Source organism: Choristoneura fumiferana, chromosome 19, assembly GCF_025370935.1.
Source record: "Choristoneura fumiferana chromosome 19, NRCan_CFum_1, whole genome shotgun sequence".
Classification (NCBI taxonomy): Eukaryota; Metazoa; Arthropoda; class Insecta; order Lepidoptera; family Tortricidae; genus Choristoneura; species Choristoneura fumiferana.
In genome coordinates, this window is record NC_133490.1 from 5,877,901 (window position 1) to 5,905,537 (window position 27,637).

At 39.6% G+C, this 27,637-nt stretch overlaps 2 protein-coding genes across 5 annotated transcripts in view; both read left to right on the forward strand.

Moving 5' to 3' along the window:
* Gfrl (Glial cell line-derived neurotrophic family receptor-like) overlaps nt 1-27,637 on the forward strand; it is a 305,325-nt gene that overhangs the window by 261,789 nt on the left and 15,899 nt on the right. For 2 of the 4 annotated variants that reach the window (XM_074102667.1, XM_074102668.1), the window contains exons 5-10: nt 349-519; nt 909-1,053; nt 4,906-5,033; nt 23,772-23,987; nt 24,917-25,174; nt 26,761-26,998. In XM_074102667.1, the coding sequence (XP_073958768.1) occupies nt 349-519; nt 909-1,053; nt 4,906-5,033; nt 23,772-23,987; nt 24,917-25,174; nt 26,761-26,998 (1,156 nt within the window). The remainder of the gene's footprint in view (nt 1-348; nt 520-908; nt 1,054-4,905; nt 5,034-23,771; nt 23,988-24,916; nt 25,175-26,760; nt 26,999-27,637) is intronic. The other 2 variants (XM_074102670.1, XM_074102671.1) reach the window with 2 other exon arrangements.
* Nucleotides 1-27,637, forward strand: part of LOC141438735 (polyamine-transporting ATPase 13A3-like) — a 426,124-nt gene that overhangs the window by 27,749 nt on the left and 370,738 nt on the right. The gene's annotated exons all lie outside the window — the stretch shown is intronic.

Here is a 27,637-nt window from a genome sequence, read left to right on the forward strand (position 1 = left end):
TGAAATGAAAGTGTCGTAGCCTTTTCAACTTCTTTAAGGTGGTTAGGTAAATTAACCCCTCGTATGCGGGAACTAAAAAAAGTACTGAATTCTAGTCTCATCTGTTTTAATGAGCACATATTCTGCTGATTTAAAAAAAAATACAAAAAGATAGCCCTTGTTTTGACACGGATTTTAACCCACCTAACAATCTAAAACAGTTTCTTAAGTTTCATAAAAAAGTATATCAAAATGTAAATAGTAATTGCGTACTTTTGACACTGAAAAACATATTGGATAAGTTGAAAATCGAACATTCGTTACATGATTACGTTAGTTCTTGTAAAACAAGAAACCCCATTGTTGCAGTGGCATGCTCGACGGTGACGGTGACGAAGTGCCAGGCGGCTCTGCGGACCCTGCAAGCGTTCCCGTTCTTCAAGCCGACCTGCCTCTGCCGCGAACCCAACGTCGACCCTGAATGTAACTCTTTCCGCGACTTCCTGTTCGACCATCCCTGCGTGTTCGTCATGAAGAAGGGTAAGAAATTTATAGGATAACGCAACCGCAGTGACTCATCTGTTCTGTTTATTTTTGACGCCAGCGAGTGTTGCCAGATAATGCCAGATGCCATGAATCCTGTAGGCGTTTATTTATAAACCAACCTTTCTCTGCCACGAACCCAACGTCGACCCTGAATGGAACTCCTTCCGAGACTTCCTGTTAGACTGTCTTGTTCTGTCTGTCTTCTGTTCCTGTCTTTACGTAGAACTTTAAACATGCATACTCGTAAGGTGAATGGCTACTTCTACTACTACTCTGCTTCTTCTGCAGACCTCTTTATTTCTGATTCGACGTCGCACAGTAACTCTCTCTATTGCTCCTTACCATCCATTTCCCAAGCTAAGATCTTAAATTTATAATTACAGAGAAGGACCCTTACCCCGTCGAGACCCTACCGACCTGCACCTACGCCCTGAGCGTCTGCCACAACGAAAAGTCCTGTTCGGTGCTCTTCGACCGCTTCAAGAACGCCTGCAAGATTCGCGATGGTGAATGCCGTATGGAGGACCGGTAAGGACGAAATAGAAGCACTGCCCTATTCTATGCGTTTTTTTTAATTAGTTTAGAGTGTGACATACAATCCGCGACTAATATGAGCGTTCTTAGTTAATATAAAACGAATATACGGGTTCTGTTATACGTCGTCGTGAATAGTGCACTGCGCTTATCTACCACCATAAATACCGCGTATCTGCGCTACGTGTAGTTTTTACAGGGAATCATTTTAATTTCATCTTAGTTTTTTTTAACAAATTTGGAGTAAACATTAGACGTGCATCAGGTTAGCAACACGCAGCGGTCTATCAGCGTCCTTCAGGTACAATAGATATTATAACAAAGGCTTCAGGATGGTGATGGGGCTGCCGGACTTCTACAGCGCATTGGACATGGACATATGGATCATGGGCAAGACTGCCTCGATACTCAGTAGCCTCAGTAGGCTGTGGGCTAAAAAACCAATCATAACACATCCTCGCACATATTCTGGTAGAAACGCAGCATATACATAGCATATAGCAGTGTAGTATTAGCTACCTAGATACTTTCTGTTTGCTCAGTCTGTATGCGCACTCAAGAAACCTAGACGCTCATATTTGAGCAAAAGCTCTGCACACGACTTGCTCGTAAGCTAGAAACAACACTGGGTCAAACAAGTTTGTGTAAGCTTCGCCTGTTAGGAGTGAGACGGCGATAGTTCCTCGCATAATCTTGGATAGTATGAGAGATTTAGTTTCGTGCCATGCATACTGAGCAAGTATTGAAATTATGGTGACGGCGTAAAGATATTAAACGTGAGAGATTATTGTATGTAGAACATTAGGTCCGTGGAGTCCGGACGTCCACAAAATTTTTGGCTTAATATTATTCGAAATATCGCATTGTGAAAACCCGACTTAAGGTAATGGAGAGTATACTACAAATGTGTAATGGTTTAATGTTAAATATAGATTAAGTTAAATAAAATAATAATAAGAAGACAAAGAAACGAATCAGGCGTAAGGTCTTAAATTATGGCGTGTTCATGCAGTTCCTCCACCTCCACACTGTAAGAACACACATAAATCACACAAACCCATCTATCACCACCACCACACTACACTGACGCGTTTCGAACTCAACCAGAGTTCATCTTCAGAGTGACACAACCGTACACCATGCTACCAGTTGTTAGACTAACGAACCACAACCACCGTTTTAAGTGTGGAGGTGGAGGAACTGCATGAACACGCATATTTTGCATAAGCTTAGCTATCGTAAGGTCGCGGGTGAGCAAGGAAATTCTTTTAGTTCATTAACTAAATATATCTATAAGTTACTATAAAAAAAAATATAAAAAGAACACCCCGTCCAATAGATCTGCCTGTGGCAGAGTTCCCATGATGCTGGCCGCATTACCCCTTTGGACCGCAAGTGCGATCCGCTGGGACAAATACGTACCAGCTCTTGGGTCCCCAGATGTGTCGATCAACCGGGAAGAAAGGGCCTTTATGAAACACTTCATATCGGCTGACCAAGGCCCTAGAGTCTCAACAGCAAGCGCCGCAAACTCGTAATCTTTTAATAAAGAGGAGTACTTGCGGCGCTTGAGGAGTTGGGCCTGATCAGCCGCAGCGCCGGCTTGTGAACTAGTTGCCTGGATGTGGGACAGAACGAAAGTATCAACGCATGTAGCGTCCCACACCAGGGCCCTACCGAGCTTCCACGTGTAATTATTTTTCTATCCATAATTATGTACTAATCAAGTAAGCAGTGGTGGCCTAGTGGTTTCACCTAGGGCCTCTCAAGCAGAAGATCGTGGGTTCAAATCCCGGCTCGCATTTCTGAGATTTCCGAAATTCATGTACATTTGAAAATTACCACAAGTTTTACGGTCCTGCACAAACCTGTGAAGCAATTCAAAGGTGTGAACTTCCCAATCCGTACTAGGGCTGCGTGGGATGGGAACTACGGCCTAAGCCCATTCTGAGAGGAAGCCTGCCATGGGACGTATTATGTATAGGCTGGGATGATGATGATAAAGATAATAGTCAAAATACCATAAACGGGACTTAACACGCTATTTTTACACGAGTAATATTTACCTCGACGTTTCGGCAACGTTACAGTTGCCGTGGTCACGAGTAGACCATTACCATTACCATTATTACCATTATTACTCGTGTAAAAATAGCGTGATAAGTCCCGTTTAGGTATTTTGACTATGAGTGAGAATTACAAAAGTTTAAAACGATAATGATAATAATGAATGTTTTCGCGAGACTATAATGATATTTGACACAGTGATTAATGATTTAGGTACTTACCTATATTTGTAAGTTGTAGAGTCAGCACCAAAAGTAGCTGGATTTGAGAAACTTAAAAAAAATCGACCTATTTCAGGGCGTTTTGCTCTTCAGGAATAAAAAGCTGCCTAACTAACCTAACCTACGTAATAACCGTAGCTCACTACAGCAACGGTGGTATGGTGCAGTCCCACCACACCCCCAGATGATGATGATCATATACTATCAATAGTTACAGATGACATCACATTTACTGCAATGCCACTCCCACCACTCAAAACAAAAATATCACGCACGCAAACCATGCCACCTTCGTCAGACATCAAGACATACAGGGTGGATAAATCTAGCGCATTCCTAGACCAAGAGTAAATCAGCTCAAAATAATACCCCATTTTAATTTATACCCCTTTGTTTGAGTTTCTGCAAGGTTAATTCAAATGGTGGAATATGTATCGAGTTGATAAATACAGCTTTGTTCTAGTGTGGATGACTCCCGAAGAAAGTGGTGTCTCAAGGGCGGATCGAGGTCCATAGCCAGGGGAGGTCCCAATGGTCAAAATCTATTTATTTTCCAAAAATAAAAAAATAAAACATTTATTATAAAACAACATAAGTGAAAAAATATTTTTATTAAAATCAATGACTTTAGAAAAAATCTACTTTTGTCTTAGATCTAGTTCAGAGCTCAGGGGTCCTGGATCCGCCCTTGTGGTGTCCGAATATTGAAGACGACAAATTGTATTCCAAGGATTCACTTATTTTTAATCCTGGCGCAAAAAGAGGGGTGTTATAAGTGACCGCTATGTGTGTATCTGTATGTCTTTTTTATTTGAAAGCTGGGTTTCTAGCGATGGTTCTTAGACGTGTTTTATCAAAATCAGTTCAGTCGTTATTGAGATATTGAACTTTGAAGTGACAATGTCGGGGGTTTTTTAAATTTTTGTTGGGTAGGTTATATTTTATTTGAAGTTTAATTCTTAGTTACTAAAAAAATCGAGCTAGTTCGTTTCAGGCTCGCACATGCATAAAATGTGTGTTTCGTACTATCGCTAAAGCGACAAATAGTTGCCCAATATTAAGTTTTGACCGACTATTACTCGTTAACTGGGAAAGCCTACTAAGCTGTGATAGTTTTTCTTTCAAATTCGTTATAATTATGTACGACGTTTACGACTTTTTCACATTTAATTTTTTCCACTTGACTTTTAAAAAATAAGAACTTTAAAGATTGATATTTTGTAAAGATATCCCTAAATCAAAAAATAATCTGTGAAAACCCGCAATGACTTCGAAATAGGTACCTATCTACGATACTCCACACTTTGGGTTTACTAAGTTGAAAAAAAAAACATCTCGACACTGGAAAGGAAAAAGTAATAAAGCACCAAAATGCTACTTTTGGGAAACGAACGTAAAGTATGGAAATAACCCAAAAAAAATATTTCCGAAGTAAAATTTTACCACTTTGTCAGCTTGGTTTCTAATTTCACGAATAAAAGTATTTCCCACCCTGTATGTGTATATCCCAAACATCCAACCATAACAATGTACCTAATTTGTCTAATTGACTTGACAGCGAGGCTTGTCGCGAGGCATGGGCGGGGCTACGTTTGTCCCCACTTTTCGGCTGCATCTGCCCCAACACCCACATGAAGAAGCGATGCGACCGGATCTTCGCTGTCGTCAACCATAACCCCTGCGTCGGTGAGTACGCATCCATAGATATGTGTGTCTAAGCGAGTTCTGAGTGAGAAAACGTGGTACCGATGGTCGTTCCGAAAAACGGAAGTTAAAAATAAATAAGTAAAACAGATTTATTTAATAACTTATCGGAGCTTTGGGGGTTTTATAATCGTGATTAGTAACGATTGGTGTTTTTCGTTAGTTTTAAGTTGAAATGTAATAAAATAACGTTGGAATTTGTTGTCTAGGTTGGTAGTCGACTATGGTACTAGTTGGTAGAGTGACACCTCTCAATCAACTATATTATACTACCTGCCGTAGCGACATATGAGTAACTATAATATTATAGTTTCATTATCGGTCATCGGTCAGAACCCATAAAAATATTGTTTTTTTTTACTTACTTTCTATTTAAAGCTGTATTTTTAGTAAGTCAAGTATTAGTTATTGAGACGAAAAATAATATTAAGTATAGTTATTATACAAGTTAGTTGGCTCAGAAGCGGTAAGCGGTTAGCGGTGCCTACCCCATTTGGGAATACAGGCGTGATGTTTGTGTGCGTATTTTAATATACTGATTAACTTATTTCAGACCATAAAGCTGTAAAACTCTTCACAGCAATACCCAAAGATAGCACAGTTAAACTGCAATCTCTGTAAATCAGAATTTACTAAACCGAAGTAATTACTAGACTGGTTGAAATAACCCGTCTCCCGCCCGAACCAAATAGCCTCGTCAACGGTTAATCTAGATCTAAGTTTAGTGCAGCCCAGTTTGACTTATTGATTCAGTCGGGATTCCCAGCTTGTCTCGAATTTGAACCGGTTAAATATAGAGATGAGTGTAAGCGTTATGTTTAACCTTTTGCATGCGGGAGGTAAAAAAATAATTTTATTTTAGTTATAATAGAAAAAGACAGTCTTCAATTTTGCACGGATTCGTGTCAGACAATAATACAAGGACTCTTTATTTATTATATTACACAATAATAAGCGGTTCATAAAGTAGACTAGAGCCTGAAATAAACGTTAAATTATTATTATTTATTATAAAACAGGTACTTACAGACTAAGGACCAGGAGGGCTACTCCGAAATTCGAAAATCGAAGTTCGTATCGTACCATCCCGCTGCCGCTTATATTATTTATAGGTACGAGAGTGAGAGGCACGGTACGATACGAACTTCGATTTTCGAATTTCGTAGTAACCTCCCTGTTTCACCACTAATTCATACCACCACTCTGTGAAAAATATCTGTGCAGCCGTCTCTGTTTGTTTTGTCTTAATAAATAAACACATTTATCTGTTACACAATATTAACAATGGAGTTAGCTGTGGTAGCCTAAACACATTGATTCATTTCAGTATGTTATCAAATACTATACGTTATTTTTAATATTAATATGTATTTCCTCACAAACAAGTAAAACAATTACTTTCGTTTAACTTAACTATAAAATGTTTTACCAAAAAAATCCACCCTGTAAAACCTCAACCCTTCAAATACCGCAAAACCCGTTCAAAAAGGGCCAACCCTTTCAGCGCCCAACTATTTTCATTAGGGCGAATCAATGCGATCCATTCAGTCGAGTATCATTCAATATAGACCGGGTCCTAATATAATGGACTTGGCTCCAGATAACGACGTATCAAGAATCCGCATGGAGTGCCGTGGCCAAGTTTTTACGGTTTACATGATAATTAAGTTTACAACGATGGACTGTAAAAAAACTGTAAGTATTTGAGACGGATTGCTTATAAGTAACTATAATTTTCAACTAAGAGGCAAAAATATTTCACGGCACGTGTGCATGTGCCTTAAATGAATACCCATGGAATTTCGTTAAATCCCAGAATTTCAACATAGGACCAGTGGTAGTCGCCAGGCCTAATGGATCATACATGAGACGACGTTTTTAAAGTCTAGATAAGTCGCCGATTCATAAGAGCTGGTACGAATGAATTGAAAATACAACCTGAGACATGGATGCACAGAAAAACCAGAAAAAGAGACCAGCGCTGGGAATCGAACCCAGGTCCTCAGCAATCCGTGCTGCGAGCTATAACCCCTACACCACCGCTGGACAGGAATCTAGACTCGAATTTATCCCATGCATACATATCTCAGGTTGCTTATTTCTACTACGCTACTTAAGCACTAGCGACATCTATGTTTCGTCGAGAGACATCACATTCTTTCGGAACTAACCGCTCACCCAGACAAGAGATGTCGCTACTAAGCAATCAAATTATGATTGGTTTTTTGGAGTAAAAGTAACAAATTTGGAGTTGAAATTAAAAATACAAAAAGACTCCAAAAAACCAAGCACGAATGAATTGAACGAAAGTATGGCACTTGTCACTGTCTGACTGAATGCCATTCTTATACATGAACCTTCTAAAATTTTGTAAACTGATACGTAACACTTCTTGTAACACGATTAACATTTATTAAATGAACCGGCGGGGGTGGCATGTAAATGCAAATACTCGCCACGCTTGGCAACCGGGTTGAACAGCGTATAGATAGATCTAAGGTTTCCAAGAAGACGCTGCTGCCTCTCTTCCGGTATTAGATATCCCTCAGCCGGTTTCGAAGGCGCCCACGGGAGGAGAGGGGGGACAACATTCTGACGCTGGTACATTATACTGTGATGCACACATAGCCATTATCATTCACCCATTCAAATCATTCGTGACAGTTCTTGTGAATCAACTTGTACCTACTCGATCATCTTCAATGTTACCTAACAATTCCACAAGCTAAACGAACTTGGCTTCATGTCTCCCCGGCCCCGCTGAAATTCAATATACGGCGGAGTTTGATTCATTTCTTATAATCTCTCAAGAGTTCCGGGATCCCCGGGACCGGGACGCGGGACTAATCCCGGAGTAATCCCCACCCCGTCCGCATCAACTTTCAATCTCCCGTAAGCCCTTTAATTCTACGAATTGATAGTGACGTTTATTCTTTTTTTAATATACTTAGAGTTATTGAATGAGGGCTTCTGTGACAGGCTAGGTGGCGCTAGTTTTTAATAGTATTAGATACGTACCTAAAATCTGCAGTAAAATTTCATTAATTTACAATATACGATACTTTAAGTTGTAATACAATTATACATTACTATCTTTAGCCCGCGGCTACGCCCGCGTGGGATTCGGTTATCACGCGCTGTTCCCTCTGGAACTCTGCATTTTTCCGGGATAAAAAGTAGCCTATATATGTTACTCTCTGGCCCATAAACTATCTCTATGCCAAAAATCACGTTGATCCATCGCACCGTTGCGACGTGAAAGACGGATAAACATACAAACACACACACTTTCGCATTTTATAATATTAGTAGGGATGTTGCGGCTGCGATCTGCTAGGACAGTGCGGGGTCGGGGGCGGAAATATCTTTACCGTTAGGTACTCCAACCACCTCCACTTACGCCGCTCCTCTCAATTGTCAATGGTCATCTACATACTCATACATACGACAAGCGACACGCGACGTTCTTGCTTCTCTTTAGCTGTGTTTGACCCTAACATTTTGTAAACCCGAAATACAATACTCGCAAAAACGTCTTATTATTATTTATATCAAGAAAAACCCCTTAAGCCTTCAACACATTATTAAGATTTATAATTCAGCAAATAAATAGAAAGATAAACAACAGACCATTTGAGTGTCGTGAGTATATCGTATTCAATTCTACGGACTTCGCGCTACTAACTCCATCTAGCGATCCTCATTGGATATACATTCAACAAAACTAAATGCCAGGATGGAACCTCTTCAAAATATATTTCACGTTTATGTATTGTATCGTAGGTATGTCAAAATGAGACTTGCAGAGTGAAAGCGTGAAAATATTGAAACGATTTTAAAAAAAATACAAAATAGGTAAATAATTAAGACAGCAAACTTTACTCAACGTTTAAACACAAACAAATACAAACTTTAGGAGTACCTGCATGGGCATAGGACAACAGTAGGTACTTGCCTAGTTATTTTTCTAGATTTATTGTTTTTAAGAAAAGTATGTAAATATCTTTGTGCAACAAAACTTTGTATGTTGCCGGGTTCGATATTTGTATGAATATAAATAATAAGAATGTTTGTGCTCGGGTCTTGGATGTTTAATATGTATTTAAGTACTTATGTATTTATCTGTAAAAGTATGTTTATCCGTTGCCTAGTATCCATATAGTACAAGCTTTGCTTAGTTTGGGACTAGGTCAATTGGTGTAAAGTGTCCCATGATATTTATTTATTTATTTAAAAGAGGAAATTGATTAATATTATTTTACAATACTTAAATAAATTTCGACGTTTTATTTGTGAAAAAATAACTAGAATGTTACCATAACATTATGATCAGTAAAGCTGGATCCGCTATGACTTTCAGTCGCTTTAGTGTAATCTCTTTATAGTTTTAGCGAGCTCTGCTACTACTTTTCGTGTTAACAAACATCAGTTCCATAATCCAACTTTAAAGCATTATTAATATTCCGCAAAACCCTCAAAGATCGAGCCCTAAAAGCCTTTTACGAATGTATTTATTCATCCACCGAAATCATTTTCGGAACGTTAAATTCATGTGAATTTGGAAATCAAAACACTGAAAATTCGGGACGGTGTAATGTAGTCCCATCACTAGTTGAGATCCGTCGGCGTTCTTTGTAAAACTCAATGTTTGAATTTCACAGGGGCTTAATGGTTAGGAACAAGGCATAGGAGCCAGCGAGAGCGACTTCATTAGAGGAAGCGAGTCTTAGGCGTGCGTGGGTCTGTTCCAGGGTCTGCCTATCGAGCTGGTGGGGGGGGGGGGCTCTTTGTGCGAATGGTCAGAATATTAACAATATAAAGATAGAATCGGGGCTTACGTCTGACCGTACGGTGATGAAACGGAGATGTTGCGGAGATGGATCGATAGTGGGTTTAGAAAGGATTTTTTAAATTCTCTCAGGGAAAGCCTTATTTTTGTTCTCTCACGGGAACCAAGCCGCGCACGTAAACTAGCTAACCTAACCTTCATACCAAATTTAATATAAATAGGTTCAGTGGTTTAAGCGTGAAGAAGTAACAGACAGACAGACTTATGCACAGTGTAATGTGAATGTCGATTAACATGTCGAGCTAAACGGTAAGAATATAGTAAAGTAAGGATTAATATCGTAAAGCCTCGAGACTTGGGCCAAGACTTAAGAAGTCTCGTCTGAAACGCGAGGCGACGGCTCGAGAATTAGACAAAAAGATTTAGCAAACAAATATAAATAAAGTGTGTTAGCCGAAACCGTTAACTTTTTAGTGGGATTTAGGAATGGATTTTAATCTAAAAGTTGTAAATAAATTGCCATGACAATAAAGACATTAATGGGGGGAGTTGCCAATACTCGCCACGAGATGGCGAGCGCAGTATAGGTACGGTTGCCAAGAAGCCGCAGCTGTCCTTCTTCTGGTATTATCCCTCAGCCTGTTTCTACGGCGTCAACGAGGGGAGAGGGAGGACAACATTCTAACGCCGGCGCTCACGGCTATAGGTCCTAAATGTTCAACAGAGGACGTCCTACAGCTTTTTATGATGATGATAACGATATTGGACTACTACGAATACTTACAGACCTACTAATGATTATCGTAACTGAAACTCCTACTAGAAATATTTTCAATTCACAAACGAGCTTACCATATTATTTTTATTTCAGAAAATATAGCTGGCAACTATTTTTTATGTTTATCTATTATGACGATGCATAAGATACTATTGTCGTTCTAGTCGTTTATTTAACTTTTGACAGATCACGCACGTGAAGTTTTACCATAATTTTCAGTACATGGCACCGCTTACTTAGTGATGTGCCATTCATAATGAATGACCATAGACTATAAAAATCGTTTTGAAGTAAATCGATTTTATAAATAAAACATACATTTAAAATTATTGTGATTATATTTTATATCAAAATCATTTAAAAATAATAAATGGAATTAAAAACAACTAAAATAGGCACTGTAATACTATTTTTAATCTGTTTTCATTCATTCTCTCAACATGCCCAAACCATCCAAGCATCCCTTTCTAAATCCGTGTGACTATCTTCATTTACACCACAGCGTTCCCTTATCGCACTATTTCTAATTCAGTCACTCGATTTCCCACCTAACATACTCATTTCTACCGCATTTATTCTACTCTGATGCCTTTGCTGCCACACCCAACATTCACTTCCATACATGAGTGTTGGTACCAGCACCCCTCTGGCTATTCATAAAGGTGTGCAACGCTCCATTCACTACGTTACCAGCCTTTACTCTCCTTTCAATATCACTCATGAATAAAATCGATTGTTAAAAGAAATTCAATCGGTAGCGCAGACAGGCATCACTATTCTAATTAGTACTCGAGCTGTCAAAAGTGAAATAAACGATTGGAACAAGTGAAGATAAGTGAAGATTTGAATTACAAGACAAAGTACCTCAGCCCTTCAAGTCAATCTGACTTCTGGAAGTGGGTTGAATTCACCTTCCAAGATTTAACCCATACTGGTGTAGCGACTCCTAGCGCCATCTAGTGAACAACAATAGAAACTCCGACCATGTTCTACATCGCGCTAGCGAAGTTTCTCAACGCGGTCGCATATACACAAGTTCCGACGCTCTTCCTTCGGACTTCGGTCCCCAGGCATAACACCTGCCTGGAGTGAGATCTCTCTACTGGAGCCTCCCCCCACATTGGTGACCCCGACAATGGACACAAACGCAGCCTTCGACGACATCCAAGACGAAGACGCGGTCTCACAGCAGGCCAGACTAACCGCACCGTGCACCAGTGTGACAACCTCAACTCAACGCAGCTCACCGCAGCTCACGCCACGCAGCTCAACACGGCTCACCCACAGCTACGCAGCTCAACGCAACTCAACTCAACGCTCGCCAACAAGGCTCCGAGCAACACACTCAAGCAACTGGCACCTGCAAGCGCCCACATCGTCATGTGGACAGACTGCACCGCACTCCACACCGACCTCCGGTCTAAAAAGGGGGGCTGATGTAGCGACTCCTAGCGCCATCTAGTGAACAACAATAGAAACCCCGACCATGTTCTACATCGCGCTATCGAAGTTTCTCAACGCGGTCGCATATATACAAGTTCCGTCGCTCTTCCTTCGGACTTCGGTCCCCAGGCATAACACCTGCCTGGAGAGAGATCTCTCTATTGGAGCCTCCCTGCACACTGGCAACCCACCATGACCCATAGGGCAAGTTAAATAAAAGCTAGTTAAATTTATACCAAGGCAAATTAATGCTAAATTAAAGGCAGCATCTCTGAAAATGTGTACGAGTATTTGTTTGATATCGCTTCGGGCGCTCTTAGAATTGCGTTCTGTTCTAATCGAACAAAGCAAATATATTAATAAGCTCTGTACTTCACTCTTTGAAGACCCAGTAGGAAGCAATTTCAAAGGGTGCCATTTCCGCAAGATAATCTTCCTTATCTAAATATATTTCGAATCGTTAGCTCAAACTATTGAATTTGACAATAGGTACTCAATACTCAATATGTTATTGCTTTTCCACAATGTATGGTTACAGATGTTACAAAGAGATTATGTGATCATCATGGACCCTGTTGGGCACAGCAATATTTATACAAGAGGGCAGCTTTTATATAATTAATAAACTACGTACCTAGACCTACGTACCTAGACCTTAGAAATGAATGCGGTAATTTAAGGTATATTTGGGATATATTTGATATGATACAGACAATATTTAGCGAAGGGAAAAATAATTCGGTTTTAAATTAAATTTACTGTGATGTACTGTACTGATGTCACAAACAGACACCCTGACACGTCAAACTTAAAACGGTCATTCTCATTTATCTGTGCATTTCTAATTACCGTGTCGTTTTTCCACACAAGTGACACGATAATTAGACTCATCCTTTTTCCAGATCTGTGCACTTAGTCTGATTGTATCAATTCATATTTGAAGAAAACAAATGGAAACGACAATTACGCAATGCACGGATCACTGAGAATGGCCAAAACAATTTTTGCGTCGGAGGTTAAAAAAAGGTTGCGATTTTTCGATTGTTGGAACTACTTACCTGGCCCACGCACACAGATTACTTAATAGTTACTACGTAACGTAATAACGGTGTCACGGTGCAATCTCTAAAACATTTTGCCGAGATCTCAATCACCTGTTTACCAGCCCAATCCGTCCGGCAAACATTTGCACACAAATGTTTGTCAAATTTCAGTTTCTGGGCGATTTCCTTTTGTCTCTCGACTCCGCCGATGCCAACCAATTACAGCCTCACAAAACAAATATTTGGCCAACAAACAGCGATTTGTCGAAATGTGGAGTGAAAAATTACGACGGGACGCAATTGGGCTCTGGAAATCGTGATGAATCGTAGCCGCCATCTTATGTAAATAAACGATTGACCTAGTTATACTTATTGTCACCAAGGAGTATACTTATATTGTAGACTTTAAATATTTACCCCGGATTCAATTTGTAGCATTCGAACATGGCGGATGTAGATAATATCTAATTTTGCTATTTCTGTTTCTTTGGCTAGTTGAAGTATAATTTTGATAGTGTTTTATGCGGCGATTAACCTTAACAGTGAACAGTGATCACAAAAATCTATATTGCTCTTGTGTCTGGCATTTTTTAATGCGCAAGTTGTCTCCACGTGGTTTCTGGAATTTTACTATCAAGTTGCAAAAACTACAATCACCGTACAACGTCTCAAATACAGTTTACCGTGACACTGGCGAAATTGTCCTATTAATTAGGACAGAAAAGCCATATCTTTAAAGAGAAGAAGAAATATTTACCCCCTTATTCATAAACGACAATCAAACCTAAAATTCGTTTGTCCTTACCTGTCACTTCGACATTTGTATTTGTTAGAAAGGGACAAAGCATTTGTTAGTTCACATAGGCTTGTTATGTTTTATGAATAAGGGGGTTAATGTTTTATCACAATGAGGGTTTTCACAGAGGTGAAATATCGCTAGATGGCGTTAGTATCGTGAGTTCCGTTTCACGTTTGACGTTTGCTCGCGATTGGCTCATTTAGTTATTTAACCAATCACGAGCAAACGTCAAACGTCAAACGGACCTCATCCCATCCCATCTAGCGAAATTTCGCCTCCGTGCGCCCCTCATTGCCTAGTTTCCTGGGTAAATAATATTATTCTACGACTTTAGACCATCAGTTAGATTATCAAAAAATATTGGACACGTCTTTTTTTTTGGCAATCAAATAAAGAACGGCAAAATTAAAGGCGTCAAAGTTCGCGAACGGGGGGCCAGTGACGACAACCGAACTTTATTAACACTTTCGTGCGCCAATTACTGGCGTGTGCTGCCATCTATTCATTGCCCAATGTACTGCTGGCAAAAAAAATAAAGAATCTGCTCCAGCAAAAAAGAGTTAAAAAGCCTAACAGTTATTCCTGAGATCTATCTAGCTTATCGATATAACAAGTTTTGCGCCGCCGCGGAAAAGAGTAACGAACACACACACATACTACTTTTTTGCATTTGTAATACCTACGCATAGGGTATTGAAATTATAAAATGACTCGTTTACTGCGATATAGCACATGAAAAGGTACTTAAAAAGGAGTTTCATCAATCAATCAACGCTGAATAATTTACGCAACCCTATTAAAAAAAAAATTGTTTATTACAAGAAACAACACATACAATAGGGTTACAAATATCTGTTGGTCCCACACTAGGCTGGGCCTGTAACGTGGTGACCGGTTTCGGTACTTAATTATTTAAATTACGGTATGTTTACATGTGTCTGTGAAAATATTGTGTCAGAAACAATTTGAACATAAGCTAATTTAAGTCAATAAAAAAAAAGCTAATATTCAAAAGCTCTCAAGCAAAGGAACGTGGGTTCAAACCCCGGCTCGCACCTCTGAGTTTTTCGAAAATCATGTGCGGATTTACATTTGAAATTTACCACGAGCTGTACGGTAAAGGAAGGAAAATATCGTGAGGAAACCTGCACATACCTGCGAAGCAATTCAATGGTGTGTGTGAAGTTCCCAATCCGCACTGGGCTCGCGTGAGAACTACGGCTCAAGCCCTCTCATTCTGAGAGGCCTGTGCCCAGCAGTGGGACGTATATAGGCTGGGATGATGATTCAAAAGCTGGAATTCCGTTGCAATTGAACTGAACTGACACCTCGATTTAAATAACTAAATACCCTCTATCAACACTTAGCAAAACCACAGAATAAGTATTAGTACAAGTAAAACCTTAAATAAAGTGGCCCGGAAATATTAAATTTATTCACGCAGCCCAGCCCTAAAAACCAATATCACCTATATAATATTAATTTACAAGTCAAGCCCGCTACAATAACGAAACAACAGAAAGGAAACCCATCGACCTTACCCTTTGTGGAGGGCACTTCGAGCTTCCCAAGATTCCAGAATCTTTTTTGAAGATTTCTTTCTTTTTCCTTTGACGGTGCTCCTTAATAACCAAGAGTAAGGAAATGCAGTGTTGCAAATTTAGTGCTTTCCTAAATAGGGGGTTAAGTGGGAAAATGCGAGTAGGCGTTTGAAAACACCTTATATATTTTCACAAACTGATTCAGACGTTTTCATTAACTTTTATTTGTGCTGTTGCCCGCAACTCCGTCCGCGTTGAATTCGTTTATCGCTATCCCGCGGGGACAAAGAAAATTTTGGGGATTCAAAATATCCTATGTTCTTCCCCGAGACTCAGACTATCTGTACACCGAATTTCATCTAAATCGGTTCAGCGGTTTAGACGTGAGCAGGTAACAAACAAACAGACCTGCAAACTTTTTCATTTATAGAATAGAATAAACTTTATTGTTTAGCCGTGTTAATTCCAGCTTTTGAATCATTTTCTGTACCCTTAGTGTAAGTTTTCGGTTAGAAAATACGTCTCGATCGCGTTCGCGTTAAAATCTCAATTTATTTGGAAACACGAACAGCGCCTCTAGCGGAACGTTTGCGATGTTCGTGTTTCCGTGGGTCCCAAGATACAGGCTCAGCCTAGTTTGGGGTCCGCCGGGCACTGCTAATTGTATTTCGTGTTTGTTACATAATAAACATTTTCATTTTCATTTCATTTTCACATAGATATAAATATCTGGGTGACCGAGCTCCGCTCGGGCTAAAACTCGGTACCAAGCGTTTTTCCAGAGATAAGACCAAGCTAGATCGATTTTTCATCCCCGAAAACCCCTACATTCCAAATTTCAATGAAATCGTTGGAGCCGTTTTCGAGATCCCCGAAATATATATATTTACAAGAATTGCTCGCTTAAAGGTATTAGATACCTAATAATATTAGTGGTGTTATATACTATTAGTGGGACTAGGGTTGCTAGGCGTCCGGATAAAGCCGGACATAGTTAGGCTTTTTCAGTGCGTGTCCGGCCAAATTAAACGGTGTCCGGCTTGTCCGGCTTTTCCTAGGCTTTCACATTTTGACCAGTCACATGGTCGTTTGAGCGAGCGGTGGCGCGTCGTCGTTTCTGCCCCGTACCGTACGCCCACGTACGCCTGTCGGTCTGCCTGCCTGTTACCGCTTCACACTCAAACCGCTGAACCGATTTAGATGAAATTTGGTATAGATATAATATATTATAACGAAAAAAAAACGAGGAAAAAATTCGACGCGAGCGAAGCCTTAATAATTTACGGCGTCCGGCCTTTTTGCCTAAAGGTACAGCTAAACTGGATGTTGTGTCCGGCTATTAAGTTTGGGGATCTGGCAACCCTAAGTGGGACTAGCATTTATCCGCGACTTCAAGTAGCACCAAGTTTAACAGTTGAATAGAAATTCCGTAATTTCGCTAAAATCTACGTGTAAAATATGGAATGGACTCACTGCTGGGGTTGTTTTTCTTCTTGCTAGATGATTTAGGTACCTTCAAAAGGCGGCAAGGCCGGCAACGCACCCGCAGACCTAATAATGCTGTAGGTGTTCATGGGCGGCGGTTATCACTTACCATCAGGTGACCCGCCTGCTCGTTTGCCAGCTGTTTGATTTAAAACCGTGGGAATTGCCAAAAATGTGGATTTCATTCGTGTTGCGTGACAAAGAACCGTGCTCAATTTCATGTCTCTACTCCGAGCGTTGAAATATAGACTACTAGCTTTTGCCCGCGACTTCGTCCGCGTGGAATAGTAACAAGTATTTTATTTATTTATACCTATTTTGCCAATAATAGCACATAGAAACTACGCGTTACTGAAAATAATCTACTTAAAAACATTGCATAAATATAAACACTTCCAATATTCATCCATCCATGTTCTTTATAAGCCACATTTTCAGCGTGTATTTTACCCTCCCCAAAGTACTTAATTCTAAAGTAACTCTTGACACCATACGTCCTTTATTGTAAGTTAGGAGGGTAGGATTATAATAAGACGGCATTTCATATACATATTATAATATAATAAGTACGTAATATTTGTATTATTTTCAAGAAATAACTCATTATTTAATCTAAATGTGCCCCATTAAGTAAAAAATGGAGGCACTTTTGCCGTCCGGTCTGTAGTAAACGGTTTGAAAGACCTATGGTCAAAGTCCCGAAATGTAAAAAATTCAGAAAAGTTAAATCTCCATAAAACGTACCCCAATGATAAGTAAAATGTTATGAAAATCCCGAAATGCCGTTTATAGGTCCCCGATTCACAGTCATTTTAAATTCATCTGGCTATCTAAATGTAGTTCATACCTAACAGATAATTTAAAGTAAACAAATTTTAGATTTATTCAATAAAGCAATATTTCGTGCGACGAAAAAAAACCTAACATCAACCCTAAAGCCTTTAGCAATAAATTTCTTTCCCAAGGTCTATTCTATCTCTGTACCAAATTTCATCAAAATCGGTTCAGCGGTTTAGGCGTGAAAGCGTAACAGACAGACAGACAGACTACATATCAAACTTTTTTTACTTTCGGTATTTTGTACTTTCGGTATTCTGAATTTCGATTTGTTAAGTATCGATATTTCAACTGTAGGTAATATGATTTTTCGGTATTATAATACATACCCCATTTTCGGGATTTTGTACTTTCGGTCATTTAAAAATAGATATTTCGACCTTCGGTGTATCGGTTGTCGGTATTTTGTACATTCGGTATTCTGAATTTCGATGTGTTATGCGTCGACATTTCAACTGTAGGTATTATGATTTGTCGGTCTTATAATACATACCCTTTGCCTCATAGGACAGGAAACCTGTTAAATTTCAAGCAAAATTCATTAAAGTGAAGTTGTCATAATTGTCATACGTCATTTCAATCCGTTTTGCTCGCATTTCACGATCCCTGTTTATAACATTAGAAGGATACTATTAAATTTACCTACTCACCTTCCACCGAGCTGTATATGTAGTAGCTGTGTACGTATTCATCGCATTATTACTAGCATAAATACGTTTTTGGTCACTATAATTATTGTCAAATGCTGTAGTTTGCAAGTATATTTTTAGGCTTATCCATACACCGTGGGCTCTAATAACCCGAAAGATTTATATTGTATTATCAAAACTTAAAAAATTCCTTACTCTAAAAAGTCAAACATATATAACTAATATAATAAAAGGGAATGGTGCTAAGTGTCGTATTGTGAGCGAAACATAAAGAACACTAATTAAATCTATGTGCGTGTATAAAGAATATTAACTTAGCGCCGAGCCTTATAAAAGTACTCAGAATATTACAAATTCTCCGTCATTTACTTGAAAATTAAGGTTTATTATTTCAAGAACAAAGCATTTGTATGAAATTAAACCCCGTCCAGTTAACAGGCGTATTAGTTTGGGCTGGACTATAGAAAACATGGGCGCAGGGCGCAGTATACAGAGTTACAGCAATACGCCAAGTTAAACTGACCAGATGATATACGTAGTGTTTTTGACATTACATTATCAGCGATCAGAAATAAGACTGATCATGAGTCATATTTGACTCGTGCGACTGAAAGCATTGGGCACACGAATAAAGTATTAAGTTTTTATTTACAATATTTGCTTCAACAATATATACAATATATACTATTTCAAATTCTAAAAGAGCGATGCTTTTTATTGAGCATTTTAAATGAAACCCCTTTTTATCAAAACTACCCCAAATGCCTCACGGCTTTGAACATGAACGGAGTAAGAAAAGTAATAACAGGAAGTTGAGTTCGGTAAATCACAATTTTTCTGATCGATACAAATATGATAATAAAAAAGACTTCATACAATGCCGTTTTGCTATCGGTCTAAATTTTTAATCTAGATACCAATATTACTTGACTTTCCTACTTTTGGTCGACCGGTTGGCCACCCCTAGAAGTTTGCTTCTTACAAAGCAAATGAACAAGGTGTAATTTTACAAAATGCTCACGGTTTAGTTATTATTATCTTTAGCCTAGAAGAAGTGGCGTTGGGCTGGCCACGTCTGTCGCAGGACCGATGAACGGTGGAACAGACGAGTCCTCGAATGTAGACGGACGAGAAAACGTAGTGTAGGGCGTCCTGAGGCACGGTGGACGGACGGTGTGAGGGGCTGAAGACAGAGTTCTGTGGCGCGCCATAGAAAAGGCCTATGTCCAGCAGTGGACTGCTGTAGGCTGATGATGATGATTCTTAGCCTATATCTGTGTCCCACTCCCTCTGCAAGACAAAAGCCTCTTCTCTTGATTTTTACATCTTCCTAGCCAGTGGCCGCATTGTCGAACATTGTCTTGTGATCGCATTCTCCGTCTTCTTATATCCTTTTTATTTTGCAGAAAAAGTGTTTGAGAATTATCTTTCGCATGAACAACAAACAATCACTCCGAAATGTTTTTAAAGAGCAAGGCTTCCTGACACTTACAAGCATTTATATTTACGAGCTCTGTAACTTTGTAAAAAGTAACTTAAATTACTTCACACCACTAGCTTCCTTACGTGCTAACTTACGCACTCAATATAGGTATAATCTATCATTTTCTTTAGTGAAAAATAAAACTTATGGCAAAAGCACATTTATTAGTGCTATTCGAGTTTTTAATCAGCTTCCTAATGAGTTAAAAATGCTGCATGATATGAAATTTAAACGTAATTTAAAAAAATGGCTAATTAAAAACAGTTTCTATTCCTTAAAAGATTTTTTTGACTTTTCGCCTTAAAACATGTAAATAAATTCTAATTGGTTTTGTTTGTTACCTATCTTTAGTTTTAATTAAATATTGTACACTCGAAATGGGTAACCGTTGGAACCTAACAATTGTAATATTTTAATACCATCTATGTAACACGGCTAAACAATAAAGTTGATTCTATTCTATTCTATCCTTATCATGTAACATTTGACAGAAAGAAGTGGGAAATCGATTGTGATTCCAAATGAGCCCCGAAATTTTCTAAAACCTGAAATTTCTTTCAAAGTGCCAGACCTAATGGTATACGCGAGCAGAAGTGATGCTAAAGTGGCTAGTGTCTTATTAAAACGTTCTCTCAACCGTTTCCAAAAGGGTATGAAAGGTAAACAGTATTTGGAAACACATTATTACCCTGTGTGCTGCGGTGGTCAGACAATGGTAAACCGGCCTCTTTCACCCGGCTTGCTTTCAACCGTGGGAACGCCGCACCTGCTCAAATTACTTCAAGTTTCAAAGCGGGAAAATATCCGAGCGGCCATTCCTGAAAAATACGACATCGATCTGCCGAGCCGTAGATAACAGGCGAAGAGTTCTAAGCGATAAGTCTCGATGGTAAATTTGGGAAAACTAACATTGTAGTTAAGTTTGACTTTTGACTGTGTTATAATACCTACTTATAATATATTATAGTAGGTACAGTCAACTACAAAGAGATGTTCCCATGTTAATCTTCCAAAATGATGTAACTTTTCGCATGCCATAATTATTTACCCTTGGTCGGTGACAATTCTAGTAGCAGCAAAACCTTACATTATCATCGACTTTACATTTATTGCACATATCTAAGCCATACCTACATTTAAGTACCTTTAAATGTCATTGGTAGTACTTATATAGTACTAGGGTTTTGCGATAGTCAGCCCTGTGTAGCTTACGCACACATTGACGCATGTACAGACGTCGTCGTGCTTATGTAGATTCAAGAACGCGTATTTTGTATGTCCTGGCCGCCGTGTGACTTCGTAGAACAGGGCCTGTTCTGAATTTAAAAATATTGGTTAATTTTTTTTGGAACATTGAACGTTTGCTTATATTGGTCATAATATATCGATATATAATAAAAGAGACTTGTTAGTGTACATTCGGAGGAAGCGTAGTGGGATACATAATTGTGGCACTTTATACGAGTCGACGATAATGTAAGGTTTTGTTGGTACTAGAAATGTCAAGTTGACTGTACCACAAAAAAAAAGGACTCAAACATGTCCAAAATTACTTTTCTACGAACTTCATTGGTGGCATAAGTTTCTGTGAAGAAGAACTAATTATTAGAATAAGATACAATACTTGATACTCACAACTCACGTATTAATAGCTGAGGTATGCCCGTTTTCAAACTAATTCGTGGTTTTTTGTCAAGGAGAGCTCGAACAGAAAGTCAACTGTTTAGCACACTAGTTGTACCTACAGTCAAGTGCAAAAATAAGTATCTATTCGAACCACTCAAAAATATGTTACTACGGCCTTATTACGTCGGAATAAGTAAGTCTGTGGTACTTATTTTTGAAAATGAATAAGTTCATATTTTTACACTTGACTGTAATATTTGACACGTCCTTCTGGCCCTAGAAATAGAGTCGTATCAGATATTTATGCACGCTTGTTGTGTCAGATATTGGTGCTGGTGACTGTAGCTACTATTTTTTAATCACCAAGGAGCGGAATTTCTCATAGCAAAAATCAAACGTCAAAGGAATTGAACATGTGTTTAATTTTTGCTTTGAGAAATTGAGCTCCTTGTTAATCAATATTTATCGTTAAGGGATGTAAAGGTATTATTATCCAGTAAAATTCTTGGTTTTTTGAGCGATACCTACGCCTTGGGTAAGAGGGCGACATCGGTCGTGATTTCTCTCTCTCTCTCTCTCTCTCTCTCTCTGCCCTTCTCCAGCTTCTCTCTCTGAACCGCATACATCGAAAAGCGACTCGAATAGTCGGCTGCCAAGTGCCAACGAATTTTGCGTGCGTTTTTCCAGAAATTTCCTGCCTCGCACAGCAAAACTCTGCAATGAACTGTCACTTGCTGTATTCCCGGACCGATATGACCTTCAAGCCTTCAAAAAAAGAGCATATTCCTACTTAAAAGGCCGGCAACGCACTTGTGACTCTTCTGGTGTTGCAGGTGTCAATGGGCGACGGTAATCGTTTACCATCAGGCGATCTGTTTGCTCGTTTTCCCCCTATCCATGAAAAAATAAAATAATGAATTTCTGAAAAACATGACAAACAACGGTTCCGCTTTCAGAATGGACCCCATGTATTGTGTTTGAGCGACAAATAGTGGTTTCGCTTACGTGGACGCTCGTTAACAAACAAAACTCCTCGCAGTAATGTCGCAGCAAATTTTGCAGTTTTAATGCAGAATAATCTGCAGCTGAATTATTACTATTGATCGGATGGATTGTGTTTCAAAAGAAGTCTGAGCAGATGCTTGCAATTAGATAATTGGAACTACGAATATGATCCATCCTTTGCTCAATCTATTATTAAGAAAATATGCACTTGAATCTCCCTCTTGCTCTTGCCCTCTTGATCTGAGAGGAGGCCTGTGCCCAGCAGTGGGACGTATATAGGCTGGGATGATGATGATGATGCACTTGAATGCATATATGTATTGACTAGAGCTTTTTGATTTTCAGTTTCCACCAAATTATTTATATTGTCTTAATATTTAAGGAAAACGGAACGTTTCTCACTCAGAACTCGTCAAACTAATATAGCATATATAGCTTTAAGTGTTTATATAATGGCAACGCATAGGTACCTACACGCGTAAGATAAGTTTATGTGACACTAAATGTGCAAAAAGAAAATAACGTTGCGCCCAACACCGCGCCTTGCGGGACTCCACAACGTATATCACAGTATGCATACAATCCAAACGTTTTTAGCGCCTTGAGTTTTTAATCAACCCAAACTAATCAACAATATAAAACAATTCATAATACAAACATCAACAAAAGTTATTTAAACCTGCAAACAGTAACACTACACTATCAAACGCTTCAAGGAGTACTAGACTCACTTTCAATAGCCGTCAACGTGTTAAATTAGTTATGTTTCGTATTTATTTTGTGTTCTATTCCTTTCATATACGTGCCTATTTTTTTTTCACACCATTTAGATGCCTAGGCTATAGGATTGACTTAGATCACTACTTTACCACACAAGGCTGTTGACTTTTATGTTTCACGAACACTGAGCTTCTTTTTAGTGTACTCCTGACCTCACACACCGTACAAATGCCCGCAGTTACCTCAACTCTTAGCTTCCGACACCTTCGGCCTTCGGTGATGGTATCTGGACTGCCGATTATAGATCATTTATGATGTGGCGTCGAACACTACCCTACCTCGCGTCTACCTTGTCTTCTGATGAAACACCCTTAAGGCACCTAATCGCTCTTAATGCGCCTATTGCATTCTAGCATGGCTTTAGTGTCGTGTCCCTTAAGGGTGTTAAGTGCGGCTAGCGAGGGTGGTTGGCACTGGGCCTGGCTGGTAGTACCTTTCTTGGTAACGTGGTTGTGGGGCAGCGGCGGCGTGGGGAGCGTGCCCGCCGGCGGTGCGCGCTCTCTTCGAGGCCCCGCGCCGGCCCGTTGCGCGCGCACCGCCGCTCACCCGCTACGCCGCCCCTGATGGTACCATCCTGCTTCTCACCGAGAATGGGACCCGACTGATGACGCGCGCGGCCGCCGCCAGCCTCCTGCGCGACGCTCTCCTCTCCCCGCGACCCCTGCGGCCCCGCCCCGGTGAGCCGCCGCCCTCCCTTTCTCTCTCTCTCTCATTCTCTCTCTATGTGTCTCTCTGTCGGATTCCGTCGCCTCTCGCACTGCACGCTTTGCACTCCGCTTGGTAAGGTAGGAGCGTGGAGTACCGAATGCCGGTCCCCTATGTTCCTCACGTTTATTCCCAACCGTCTCGTTCACAAGATAAACACGAAGAGCACCGGAAAGGTAATTTTTTCAAGTAAACATCTTTTACTGGCATAAAAGTTTTCAACCATCGTTAATTCGATAGAAGTTGTAATGAAAATCAGCACTTCTTAACTCGTTTTAAAAAGAAGGTAATCCAATTTGTAAAATTCTGATTGGAGTTTAATTTTTAGCCGTGTTAGCAGTTTACAAGTTGAGCTTACCAATTAAATATCACATTATAACTGAGCAATTGTTTCAACTTTTCGCTCCTACTTTATGTCTGCATGCTTTTAGATTAACCGCTGATTTCCTTTTTCCCTGTTCTGACGTGAAACCCGGAGCGCCGCGAAACGCCCGAGGCTTCTCGGCGGAAGGTCTTGAGATGAGCATGGCTGCATGTTTTCTTTCTGCATCTCCTATACGATCTCTATGGTTACTGCGCGGCATAGACTTGGCTTTGACGAATAAATAGTTCGAGTGGGACTGCCGTCCGAAGGCTTTGCTATTCAAAATTTTTAATCGGGATCAAAAATCAAATTTTTAAATTAAACTAATTTTGCCCGATAAGTGTTTGTCGATATCGCTGTTTGTTTGATCGTTTTTTTTATCTTTACCGTCAGTCAGTAGGGTGAGAGTTTTATTATCGATGTGCCGCAACCGATCCTTGCGCGATCGCCTCTGATGTACTGATTCGGAGTCCCGTCGCGCTATGGCTCGGTCGTCGAGCTTGCCACAGCTAAGCGATTCGATGGATGCAATTCCAGTAAAACTGATGTCGGACGGACGGCACGCGAACCGGAACGGGACGGGCGTGACCTCGTGGATCGGGGGTATGTCCATAACACAGGATGGTAACCTGATCGCCCCGGACAAAATATTGAGCCACATCCATCGATACGCGAGCCCGCACTACAACCCGCATGGACGCCATTACCAGCGCTGGAACCACGAGCCCGGGGGGAGCGAAGACCCGCTATATGCCACAAAGACCGTCTACGGACCTGGATATATTGATGAGAACCGTACGTATGGTTTATCATTGTACGTTGGCTAATCTCTTAACTTCAACAACTTCATAAAAATTAGTTTCACGAAGCAGAGATTAGTTAACGTCCAAATGAACTAGTTGGTATAACGAGTTAACTTACACCTTTAAACAAGACAGTATACTAACTAACCATAGAAATCGTAAGTTACACTCACTTGTCCAGCTTACAAGATGTACAGTTAGCCGGATCATGTACAAGACCATTTACGACACGGGTGATTGGTTGTCCATTTATAACAGCACCAAAATGTATGTACCCCTCAGCGGTCATGTTGTCCATCCCTTCTTTATTTACCCCTGTATTACAAGCACTTTCTAGATGTTTAGTACTTCCACAGTTTTTAGTCTTTCGTAGGTTTTGACGAAGCCGAAAGTGCTTTTGACAATTGACAGATAACACAGAATAAAGCTTTGCGTAGATACAAATGATTTAGAAGGGATTCTCCTAGTTGCTTTAGAGTCCTCGAGATCCGCCTCCTACCCTTCCGTCACGGATACTGTACTGTAGAGACCCTAGTTGAAACGAGTTAATAGAAGCGGTGTGCTTAACCGTCTCCGCGAAGCTTTGCAGTCATGGTAAATGCCTTAACTAAAACAATTCTCATCACATTAACCATTTGGAACTTTAAACAATATCGTGTTAGGTGGTAAATTAAATCCTAATTGAAAACTTGCTTTCATCCGCAATATGCATTGCATGATTCCCTTAAAACAAATCAGGTCACAGTATTTAAGCAGCGAATTTTATTCTCATCGTATTACGTTGACATCAGTATGAGTTGATTACGATCCACCCCTTTCAGCATGATCAAATTTTATCAAAATTTAAGCTTGAGGTAAATCGAGATCATTGGCAAGTCATTGTGAATTGAACACAAAGTTTTTTTCAGGTTCCTCACGTTTTGTGTCAGTTTTATTACAAATTTGTAAATTATATTTGTCTTGGCATGAGCATATTATATTTATATCACGTATCCCAAATTCATCGTATCGTACCTAAATTATTTATTCGTTTTTTATCGACGTTCAGTTATTAAATACTTTACTTTACTTACGTTTATATATGTATGTATATGAGTTATCTTTCCTTTTTTTATTTATATTAACATAACATTATAGGTGTTTACTGCTTTTATTGTCGTGTTAAGGAGTGTTTTTAAATATCAGAAATATGTCTAGGAACTTATCTCAAGATTTTCGGGTGACATTGGCTGTTACTGTTGTTCTTCAACAAAAAAGCGGCTAACTTTTTCTTTCAGGCGTAGGCGTTTCTATATCATACTTTAAAAGTGTGTCTTTATAAACCACCGAATCTGAAAACAACATAAGCTTCATTAAATAAACCATGTGTACCTTTACACCCTGTCATTAGAACTGTACCAACTATCTGCATAAAACCTTTAAGTGTAAAACTAATAGATCACACATCATTAAACTTAAGAGTCTAATCGATTTGTAGCTTCAACGCACTTATCATACCAAAATCTATCTTTAATAATTCACAAGCGATAAGTTCACTCACAACACTCACACGAATTAACACTCAACAACAACCAACAGAGAGGATTGGCAAAGAGAACGGTAAAGCAGGTGACGACAAGGTGGCCCTCCAATCAACGTGCCACGTGGCCCTAGAGTCTTGCATCAGGGACAACGAGTGCTCCACCACCCTGGATCCTGTACTACAGAACTGCCACAACACTAACTGTGACAGAGAGGGCTGCATGACCGCGCTGAGAGGGTTCTACAGGAAGCCTGGTGTGGCCTGGAATACGGAAATTGCTTTTTGTCTTTGCAAGTGAGTGGATTTAGTAAGGTTTTAAATACAACGTGTTTTAACCCTTACCCTTACCTTTTACACTTACTCATTACTCGTTATCCTTTACCCATACCCTTTACACTTACATTTTACCCTTTCAACCTTTTACCTTATCTTACATTATACCTTTATCCTTTGTCTTCCACTATTACCCTTTACCTTACCTTATCCCTTTATCCTTTATCGTTCACCATTACCCTTAAGGTCACAGCTCATTAGAACCACCCGGCACCCGACCAGCACCACCTCGACTTTCGGCGTCCACTCGTTGTCGATAGTTGGTCCACGGGTTGGTCCGCGTTGACAACGAGTGGAAATCGCGTGGTCAACGAGTTGACGTCGCGTGGTCCACGAATTTCCGAGTACCTAGTCTATTATGTAATTTATACAATCATTTAAATTAAAAATTAGAAGTTAGAAGCACAACACTTCATCTGTTTTTTTATTTGAGCTGCTCAAAGCTCGGGTATTATTTAGATAGTTTATTTATTACTGGCCGTTTTCTTGTCAGTTTTAATTTTCTTGAAAAAAAAAACAGTACTGTCAAGTACCTACTAAATATTGTAGGTACGTAGAAAATGAAAACAATTTGAATAACTTACTTAGCAAAACATATTT